This window comes from Dermacentor silvarum, chromosome 6 (assembly GCF_013339745.2).
Source record: "Dermacentor silvarum isolate Dsil-2018 chromosome 6, BIME_Dsil_1.4, whole genome shotgun sequence".
NCBI classification, from domain to species: domain Eukaryota; kingdom Metazoa; phylum Arthropoda; class Arachnida; order Ixodida; family Ixodidae; genus Dermacentor; species Dermacentor silvarum.
Window position 1 is genome coordinate 44,300,803 of NC_051159.1, and position 11,275 is coordinate 44,312,077.

Below are 11,275 nucleotides of genomic sequence, written 5' to 3' on the forward strand. Positions count from 1 at the left end.
TCACCCTTGCCCCGTCCTTCCCTCCCATCTTCCCACGGCCTTTCGCACGACGGAAGACGTCGCGTTTGCTCTCCGCCGCGCGTTCGCTCTCCGTGAAAGCGCGCGTCCCTCGCTCGCTTTCATTCTCGTATACAGCATACGGCGCGCAGCGACCATTTTATCGCCCTTGAACTTCATACAGAATCTCACGGCGACGGCGACGGCAGAAATCCCCTTGGAGTGTCAATAATTGCTATCGCAATAAAAAAGGAATCGGCTTTCAGCGCCCTGAAGAGCGCGCTGACGAGTCAGCCCGTGCTAAGATCGCCGGACTACATGAGGAGATTTGTGGTTCAGTGCGATGCGAGCGAGCGAGGCATGGGCGTCGTGCTATGCCAAAAGGGATAGAGCGAGGTCCTTTACGCAAGTCGGAAACTCACTAGTCGAGAACAGGCGTACAGCGCTACTGAGAAAGAGTGCGCATGTCTAGAATGGGCTGTTCAAAAGTTATCTTGCGGGCTCGAGGTTCGTCATCGAAACGGATCATTGTCCTCTGAGATGATTGCAGACGTCTTCCAAAAATGGCCGCCTCTTGCGTTGGAGTCTCGCTTTGCAGCAATATTCTTTCGAGATACGCTATAAAAAGGGAACTCTCAATGGCAATGCCTATGGCTTAAGTCGAAACCTCTAGATCAAGAATTAGCCTCGATCGTTTCATGAAAATCGTTTTTTTTTTTTTTTTTTTTTTTTTACTGGCATAGGATTGGAAAGTTTTTGTTTACGCAGTTGGGTTAAGTCATGTCTTCTGAAGCATATAACAAATTTATGTGTGTATTAAGTGCTGCTGACAGTTGGTAAAACTGTCACTTTTGAGCGGAGAAATAACCCTGGCAGAGGTCAGCAAGGATTTTTCTCGCGCTTGCTGCCTCAGCGGCTGAGTCTCGGTGAAATACTGCAGACGCATGCGGAGAACGAGAAACTGCTGCGGTCCGCGGACCCTTCTGAGGCATCTAGACTCTGACCGGGACGTTGAGCTACGTTGGAGAGCGCCCACAGTGTTACGTGCTCAAGAGGGCTGTGCGACAACCGACGACGATTGCAAGCATCGACCTGCGTCATCCCTCTGGCCAGCGGATGCCGTCCCCTGCCCATCGGGATCTCCATCTCCGGCGGGGCAGTCTGTTACGATTCACTTTGAGCGGCCATGCCCCGAACACGTGCAAACGCATGGGCGTGCCTGACGATCTCGCTCGTCAACATGAACAGACTTGTACATCGCGTGGGTCCGAGTAATTTGCGAAACCTGCCGTGCCGCCTTGCGACCAGCTCTCCCCCACTGGGGACGTTCACCCCGCTACGACCACCAACCTTCACTGCTGTCACGCACTCTCACTACTTCGTCTGGTTTGCCCTGTCCTGTAGTGGGGGCAGGAATGTCCGGATGGTGGAGGGTATAAGAAAGCCAGCCAGCAGCCACGTGTAAGAGAACGTTTTTGCTTTGCCCTAGCATGCAGGTGCATGCACGCTGAACGTTTCTAGTATGTTTTCTTTGGAGCACACCGCTTACTCGTAACCATGCACTAAACTCGTGTTATTTGTTTTTACGTCGCCTCGTCTTCCCTGCCGGACCCTCTCCGATGGTAAACCTGGTTCGAGCTCCAAGCAAACGCTGTTAAAGGTTTACCAAAGCCCGGCCCGTAACAGTGCGTAGAGGAAGCAGGGTGGCATGCTAAGTTGATGATGAGAGCTGCACAGTATACACTGTTTCTGTACAACGCGTACGTGCACGCTTCACAATAAGTCGGCGTTTCCCCTTCTCTACCGTTCGCTGCGTTCGTAGTCGTTGGTCTTCCAGCGAGATTCTGGAGCGGGTATTCGGATCCGACGACCGAAAAGGTGAACTGGAGTAAGCGCAGATTTTGAGGCGACGTTCCTGCTGCTTTGTGGGGACTGTGACGGTAGGGGAGTTTACCCCGCACATCAACCAAAATGGTTGTGCGACAATCCGATTTTAATTTCACACGTTAAGCTGCGTAAACCCGCAAGGCTTCTCATTTGCTGTTGTTATTACCATTTCCATATGACACTTAACCCACCACCCAAGGACTTGTAGGTATTTGTGTGTCCAGTGTTTGTTGATATTGTTTTCAAAAGCGCTGTTTAAGCCGGCCGTAATTTGTGCCGCGAGCCGCAAAACTTCGCGAGAGACGCGCCCCGCAACGCGGTCGACGGACGCAATTCTGATGGGCTGCGCCGATTTCTTGGCTTCACCCTGCACAGTGAGATCCTAGCGTACGTTCATCGATGTCGCCTGCTTCCTAACGACGAGAGGATTCTAGAGACACCAACCAGAAGTACGTGTGACGACCAGTGACCTTTTTAAGGTCAACATTCTCCTGCGACGACGCCAGATGCTTCGCTAGGCCTACCGCGTCGGGCCGAAGAGTACGGAGCTCCGCGACGCAGCTGTGCGTTCTCCAGCTGCGCCGCGTCGTCGGCCGAGTCCGCACGCCGTAGTTCACCATGAAGGTCGCAGTAGAGGGCATCCCAATTTCTCGGGAGGAATTAGCAGCCAGTGATTGGTTGACTAAAGTTAACAAGCTACGGGTAGCGCGAACAACACCAGGGCAAGCCGTACCCGATTTACTCGGAGACAAAGCGGGACCGGATCAACCGCCGCAAAACAACAAAGGCCAGGCCTCGGGTGCACCTGCGAGGAAGAAGGCATCTGAACCAACGCCTCGGCAGCGAGGACGCTTACTAGCCAAGAAATCTGTAGCTTCGAACCAGCCTCGCTTACCCAGCAACGCCCTCAAGCTGATAGTGCGCCCACGCGGCGGACTGCTACTCTCCAAGATCTCGACCTACCAACTACTGGAAGCGATCTGCATGGCTGCTCGCTTCACCAGGGACGCCGTGCGTCACCAAGACCTAATACAAGCTAACCTGATTCAGAACACCTTCGCGTACTGCACCCCAGACGTCCAAAGAGCTGAACAGGTCCTACGACTCAAAGCGATCACCATCGACAACAAGGAGTATGAGGTCTCCGTCTACTGTGCTCCAGACGATAGCTCGGGCCGCGGTGTAATTCGCGGCGTCGATCTTCGATTGGACCGAGATGCAATTCAAGCAGAATTGCAAGATGACCGCAACCCAGCCATAGTGGACTTTCGGCGGCTCGGGAACACCACTGCAGTACTCATCACGTTCGCTCAGCCCCAAGTGCCGACCTGGGTCTACTTTTGCAACAGTCGACACAGATGTAACTTATTCAAGAAAAAGTACGAAGTGTGTTATCACTGTGGCGAGCTCGGTCATCGAGCCGACGTCTGCGCTAGCCCAACGACCAAATGCAGAGGCTGCGGGCTATCAAATCCGCCAAACGACCACACGTGCAAACCAACCTGTCGCCTGTGTGGGGAGGAACATTTCACGGGCGATAGTCGCTGCAAGGAAATCTACAGGATCCCCTACACGGTCAAGCGCCGGCAGTGGGAGAATTACCGACAAGCCGAGGCGAACATACTCAAGGCCCAAGAGCCTGCAAAGCAAGTCACGCTTCAGCACACCAGCCTATGGGACCGCCATCGCTCCGGCAGCCGGCAGCGGCAGCCCCGAGACCGCTCGAGCTCCTTTCCATCGCTCGAGTCTACCACTCACCGGGGGCGGTCCCGGACTCCCTCCCGGAGCCGACACGGGCCACCTGCAGTCATCCAGCAGCCCCGAGCCTCTTCTCCTCCTCCGCGGCAGCCACCTGGGCCACCGCCATCTCCGCCCATCCAACAAGAACATCAACTACCGGTGAGTACGCAGGAAGGGACTCCCAGTACTCCAGACACACACAAAGCGATTGTAGAACTGACAGCAGTCATCCAACAACTCATACTCCGAGTAGACGCTCTCGAAAAGCGAACCGCTTCACACACCCCGTCTCCGCCCGCTCCGCAGGTCCCACCTACGGCGGTACCTATGGAGATCACACCCTCCAGCAGAGCCACACACAAACGCAAAGCCCCGGCCGACAACGACCCCCCGGCGGAGGATTGGCAGGCACGTCTCGACAGACTCGAGCAAAAATACGAACTCAGTCAAACTCACATCAGAGCTCTAGAAGCACACATCGAACGGTCACTCCACACAATCGGCTCACAGATCGCCCAACAAATTGAGACCCTGAGTAAAACTATAGAAGCCCAGGGAAAACCCGTAGCGGTCGCTGAACTCGCGGACTCGGCGCCGCCACTCCCTCCAACCCCAGAACTTTCCCAGGTCAGTCATGGCGGTCAGCTCGGGTAACACCACCGTCTGGCAGTGGAACTGTCGTGGGTTCGCACGTAAGCGTCCGGTCCTCCAACAGTTCCTCACCGCGAGTGATCGCCCCGAATTGATAGCCCTTCAAGAAGGTGGCAAGAACACGCAACTTGCCGGTTTCAGTACATACCTATCGGAACGAGTAAAGCCTCAAGTAGCCACTCTCGTCAAACGTAATCTCACTGTCCTCCAACACAATTTGGATCCTACTTTTCCCGAACACGTATTCTTAGAAATATTACCTCGACCCTCGCGCAAACGTCGCACTAGTCTGTTTGTGCTAAATGTTTACAGCCCTCCCCGGGCCCATAAAGACGTTTTCGGGCCCCTTTTCCTCAAAGCCCAGCAGCTAGCGCAAGGGCGGCCTCTCCTCATCATCGGTGACTTCAACGCGCATCACCGCGCTTGGGGCTACCACTACGACTCGGCCAAAGGCAGACGCCTCTGGAATGACTGGAATACGCACCAGCTCACCCTCATCACAGACGTCTCCTACCCCACTAGACTCGGTTCGGGCCTACACCGAGATACAACGCCGGATCTCGCCTTTACCAGCTCTGGAGTCAAAGCTACTTGGTGTCACACTCACGAAAATTTTGGAAGCGATCACTTCATTCTCGAGATCGTGATACAAGAGCCCACGAGGCAACGTATGCGGCCGACTCAGGTGATTGACTGGGACTCCTTTCGCACGCACAGGAAAGAGCAGGCCACACCTCCCGTTATTACCGACATCAAAGCATGGACAGCCGAAATCGTCAAACAAGTGACTGACGCCACGCAAACCGTCGAGGTTGAGGACACAGTCCCACACTGCGACCGTTACTACGCCCATCTCTGGGAGCGCAAGAAGTCGCTCGAAGCTCTTCTCGCCACTCGAAAATGGGACCGCGATATCCGCCGTCGGCTGGCGCGCGCCCACACGAACATTGAGAACTATGCAATAGAACTCACCCGCCAGAGCTGGCACAACATTTGTGACCAGATGAACAAGACTCCGAACGCTCGTAACACGTGGAACCTGCTCCGACATCTAATGAACCCGGCCGGAGGCGATCTCCGAGCACGCCAACAGCTTGAGCGAATCTTCCATCAGTATCCTGGGACACCAGATGAGCTCAAACAAGAGCTCATTAACACCTACATCCGCCCCGAACCGGCAACCACCCTTCCCCCCTATCAGGGCTCGGCCAACCCTGGCCTAGACGCCCCGATCTCTTTAGCGGAGGTCCGTGCAGAACTCAATCGCCTCAAGACCAATTCTGCGGCCGGCCCCGACCGCATTTCTAACACGATGCTTAGGAATCTAGATGACGCCTCTATTCACGCCCTCACCGACTACCTTCAAGAGTGTTGGGCGAGCGGTACCATCCCGCAGGAATGGAAGTGCGCCAAGCTAGTCTTCATCCCCAAGCCGGGAAAACCACCCACCTTGGCCAACCTCCGTCCCATCTCTATCACGTCCTGTGTTGGGAAGTTAATGGAACACGTTATCCAGTCCAGACTTCTTCGCTACCTCGAAGACAACCACCTCCTACCAGACACGATGTTCGGTTTCCGTCCTCACTTAGCAGCCCCCGACATAATGCTTCTTCTCCATCACCAGGTAGTCATGCGTCGCACACTAGACACGAAAGTCATCGTCGGCCTCGATGTTGCCAAGGCCTTCGACAATATCCTCCATGAAGCGATTCTTCAACAACTCCAGACTCTCGGCGTCGGACATCGCACGTATGCATACGTCCGAGACTTCCTGACCGACCGCAAGATACAACTCAGCGTCGGCACGGGACATCCCTCCATCATCTCTCCTGGCAACCGCGGCACGCCGCAAGGCTCAGTGCTCTCGCCGCTGCTTTTCAACGTTGCACTGATAGGCCTGCCCAAGCTTCTGGCTGACATTCCCCACCTACACCACAGCGTTTATGCTGACGATCTTACTCTTTGGATCACACACGGCAGTGACGGCGAGATCGAAGAGACTCTCCAGACCGCCATCGATCGGGTCGGAGGCTATCTGGATACAGTTGGCCTCAGCTGCTCGGCGACTAAGTCAGAGTATATAATCATCCCGTCCCCAGGACGACGCCCACCAAAAATACTTCCTGAGATCAACCTCCAGGTGCAAGGAAACCCCATCCCTCGTACAGATCACATCAGGATTCTGGGCCTACACCTACAGGCAAACGGCAGCAACAATATATCGCTCCAACGCATCGACCAGTCGGTGCTACAGATCGGACGTCTTCTCAAGCGAGTCTCCAACAAGCACCGAGGTATGCGAGAGTGCAACCTCCTGCGCCTCGTCCAAGCCTTCATCTGCTCCCGCATCACCTACTCCGCACCTTACTTACGTCTCATCCGCGCCGAAAGCGAACGGCTAGAGGCGTCACTTCGAAAAGCATACAAGACGGCCCTGGGTCTTCCCATGTCAACAGCTACTCACAAGCTTATGGCTCTCGGCATCTCCAACACCGTGAGCGAACTGATCGAAGCTACCCTCACCGCCCAATACGAGCGGTTGTCACTCACACACGCTGGCCGCGCGGTACTGCAGCAAGTTGGGATCTCACCAACGAGGGCGGCCCCCAATTATATTGACCTTACACAGGAATATCGTCAAAATCTCCGAATACCTCCCATTCCCAAACGGATGCATCCGGAACACCACGCCGAGAGACGGGCCGATCGTGCACGACAGTTCGAGAAACGCTTCAGTGGACGTCCAGATGTCACGTATACGGACGCCTCTTACCACCCCTCGAAACCAGCGATGGTGGCGGCAGCCCTCGCCCCGCACCGTAGCTGGTACACAGCCTGCAGCATTCGCAACGCAGAAACAGTCACCGCAGCAGAGGAGGTTGCCATTGCGCTTGCGCTAGCTGATCCTATTACCAAAGTCGTCATAAGTGATTCTCAACAGGCGATCCGCAACTACGATGCCGGCCGTATCTCTCGCCCGGCATCACACATTCTGCATTCTACTCCCCCCTCCTCCACATCCCGCTTACTCCTGTGGGCTCCAGCCCATGAATCGCTCAGGGGAAACGTCCAGGTGCATACACTTGCTCGAGATCTTAGCTGCCGAGCCGAGTGTAGGATCCACCGCCCCGATTCCCCTGACACCACTATCTCGCGCGATTCTCTACTCACCACTTACACGGACATCCTCCAGTACTACCGACTCGGGAGATGCATATATCCTCCCGCACACCGTGATCTAACAAGGCGCGAGGCCGTCCAATGGCGCAAACTACAAACAGGTAGCTTCCCACACCCCCTCTTATACAGTAAAATCTTTCCGCAACAAATAACGCCTCGGTGCAAACACTGCTCAGCTCCGGCCACTCTCATACACATGGCGTGGACTTGTACGCACGACAACACAGACAAAACAAACACCCCAGAGTCGTGGGAGTCCCTCCTGCGTAGCTCCGAGCCAGCAGACCAACGTCGGCTCATCCAGCGTGCGGTGGAGGCCGCGGAATCCCAAGGGATCCCCGCCGACCTCCTCTAAGCCAGCGCAACCGGTCCTTGGACTGGTCCCCTCTTTTTGGGCGAAATAAAGAATTCACCACCACCACCGCAAAACTTCGCCGAGCTATGACGTCACTCCGTTGCCTGGCAACCCCATACCAGCTGTGCTATAGCTTCGCGATACTCCAACGCCTAGACACTGCGCGCAGCGTGTCTGCTCCGCTTACCATAAACGTTCCGTGTAGCAGGTGTGAAGGCGGGGTTGCTATAGTGTGCGGGCGGTTGTAGCAGCCATGGGGAGACCGAGGAAGAACCGCACTCTCGAGGAAGAGGCCGCTTTTCGGCAATCACGCCGCTTGGCCGAACAAGAAAACAATCGCCGGCGTCGAGCTGATCCTGCGCAGAGTCGAAGCTGCGCCTCGGTTCTCCTAGATCAGGCAACGCTACTCCGCCGCCGCGCCAGCAATGGCGTCACTGCGCGTTGCATAGCGCAGCTTGCAACACCGACACGGCGTTCCAATGCCGACACCGCGTTCCGCCACGTTGTAATGCCAACACCGCGTTCCAGTAGACCGGCTCCGTCAATGCGGTCGCCTATCAATCACTTACCCAGCTTCGCCCAGCCATGTCATTGCTTCGCGCCGCAATTCTTGCTTTGCTAGTCATGACAATACTTTGTGAAGCTTGGCCATGACGTCACACTGATTATAAAGATCATGTCGCCGCGAAGGCGATACACCCAACTCTTCGCACTGAGTAAATGTAACGTGGGATGACCGAAGTACAAGACTCCCGAAGAAGAAGCCGCTCAGCTGGAAAGCTCGTCGTGCCGCCAGCCGATAATGAATGCGGCAATTGCGTGCTAATCTGGAGTATCGCGCCGAAGCCGCTGCTCCTAATATGCCAAGGCTAGTAAAACCTGGAAGAAGCTAGGTCGATCACCAGCTCCGCTGTTTACTCCAGCCTTGCACCACTAGTGCAAGCTGCCCACTTTTCTTCACTGCCACTTTTTTTTTTTAACACGAAAGTGTTTTATTCCGGGGTCCACCAAGACTTCACTGACGTATTTCCGTCACGGAAATACGTCATAGAACATAATACAAAGAAAGAAACCAGAAGAAAAAGTTCCACAAACATGCAAAATTTGGGAATCGAACCCACGACCTCTCGGTCCGCGACGATAGATCGCCGAGCGTTTAACCCATTGCGCCACAAACGCATTCGCAGAGAGCTACACAGACGCGCCTTATATATCTAACACTCCTCCGTGTACCCGCGCTCTTGCTCGGGGCGGTGCCGCCGCCTACGAGCAGAAAAGAGAAGTACTGCATTATGACACTAAAGCCCGGGATACATGGAGCGAACTTTCTCGACGAACTTCACGCGTCAAGTAACGACGCGGCGACACGACGCAGGATGTTTGCTGTGTTGCAATACATGCGGCGAACGCCGCCGCGCGTTGGCCGCCGTGTTGGCGGCGGTCCCGGCCGCCCGCTTCGAACTGAATTTGGCGTTGTCCTTGTAGAATTCACTTAGTTGGAAGCAAATGACTGCGTAAACGGCTTTCGCTTAGTCTCAGGCCGCTTCGACGACAGAGTATTATGGATAACCTTGAGTAGTTTTCGAGATCGCTTCTCGTTTCGAACGCGTCTAAGCCTAGCGAAAGAAATATCCGATGCCAACGCCATCTATCGGGGAAGTCGGGAGATAGGCATGACGACAGCATGTGGCCTCTGAGATCAGAAGATTTCTGTTGAAGGTTGTTGTAGAGAGCTTGCACTGCTTGTCTGTTTCCTCGCAGATCAGCGGATATGGGATGTACAAATACAACGCGATTCCTGAGAGATCATACTAGGAACTACTCAATCGGTGCAGAGACATGCAGACACGGCAACACCAACGCGATTGCAGACGACGCGAAAAGGCGCGCGCGCGCGAAACACCAGCATGCATTGCGACCGGAACTAGTGCCTCCTGATTGGCTGTCGTCCACCGCTGCGCGCTAGACGCTTCCGGCGGCGGCGTTCGCCCGACGAAAATGTTTGGACAGGCAGATCGGCTGCGGACGGCAAATTTCTTGACGCCGGCCGTCGGACGTTCGCCGCCCGACAAAGTTCTTCGCTCGGACGCCGGTTATTCGCTCCATGTATTCCGGCCTTAACGCGCACCGACAGTGAACGCTTCGGTGGTCTCAGCACTACGACGCCTCGATGCCAGCATTCGAAGGGACGCTGGCATCAAGAAGCACTACCAACGCCACCTAGGTGGCGTTCACCGTACTCAGCACAGCGGAGCGTGGCCTCCGCAATTAGCTCTGAAAATGTTTCTGAAGTTGATCGCGGAGGCTGCAATTACGACGCGCTGTACGCGCTGATTTGACTCGCTGACGATTCAGTTACGTGCTTTGTCTTGCGCGTTGTATTAGTGTGTCAGTTACGTGCTTCGTCTTTCGCGTTGTGCTAGCGTGTGCAGCGTAGTGCAGCTTCCATATGCACGACGGTTGCTCATGGTCATCGACGTTGGTAGTCGTGATGGAGGAGACGTGCCACCAGGCGTCAACGTGGGTGCATCAACGCCTAAGGGCGCTTTAGCCACAAAACACCAATAGACATTATATATCAATGTGCAATAAACATTACACTACTTCTGTGAAGACACGTTTCACTTTCGTGTTCTATACCGATTCCTATATAAGAGGGATCAACCACATTTTTTTTTTTCATTCTTAACTGACTTCTGTATTTGGTATTTCAGCATAGAGGCCCTTAAGACGCCTACCTTTCCATATTTCAACTTGTAAAGTAAGGACAAACAATATGCAATGACTTTCTTGGCGGCCGTTGTCTACAAAGTTTTCTTTTCCATCGACCTATGGCACGGTCACCCATGGCGATGGTACTTGAGAAGGTGGCGCGACGACAACACAATAATAAGATTGATAACGACAAATGTCGTAGTTGGCTGAACGGAAGAAAATGCCGAACAAGGCAAGCTCAGTTTCTAGTTTTTAACTACTGTCGCAGTAAACCGAGGAACAAATTGCTGCTTGTGTATTCAGTTCTTTGACTGTATTGAACAAGTGTCAGGATATAGCCAACGTTTCGACCAGGAAACTCCCCTCCCCTCTTTCGCTCGCCATGGCAAAACCCATTTGTTTTCATTTCGAATTCCCTCACCCTACTGTACGCACCCGCTTGTCCTCTTCCCCCAATGGGTACCGCAGGAGAGCTATATGAACGCTGCCAAAGAGAGCCCCGACGAAGTCAAATCCCCTTGTCGAAACGTTGGCTCCAGACATATCCCTTGTTGGACAACTCTCGAACACTTCAGAATTCAATCTTCCTGGGAACCTGTCTTGTCTGCATTTCGTTTCAAGGCGACCATCATTTTCATGCCTAATTATCAGTCGCTAAAATGTTTATTGCACTCCCACGCGAACCACGCGAACGGAATGAATAAATTCTACTTTCACGCCATGATGATCAAACGTATACAGACGTGCTTC

The 11,275-nt window shown here is 54.2% G+C and overlaps 1 protein-coding gene across 1 annotated transcript; it reads left to right on the plus strand.

Moving 5' to 3' along the window:
- The first annotated feature begins 4,511 nt into the window (after positions 1 to 4,511).
- On the plus strand, positions 4,512 to 7,872 carry LOC125946226 (uncharacterized). The gene has a single exon (XM_049668802.1). It carries the CDS (start codon positions 4,946 to 4,948, stop codon positions 7,808 to 7,810), a length of 2,865 nt encoding a protein of 954 aa, XP_049524759.1. The 5' UTR covers positions 4,512 to 4,945; the 3' UTR covers positions 7,811 to 7,872.
- The last annotated feature ends 3,403 nt before the right edge of the window (positions 7,873 to 11,275 follow it).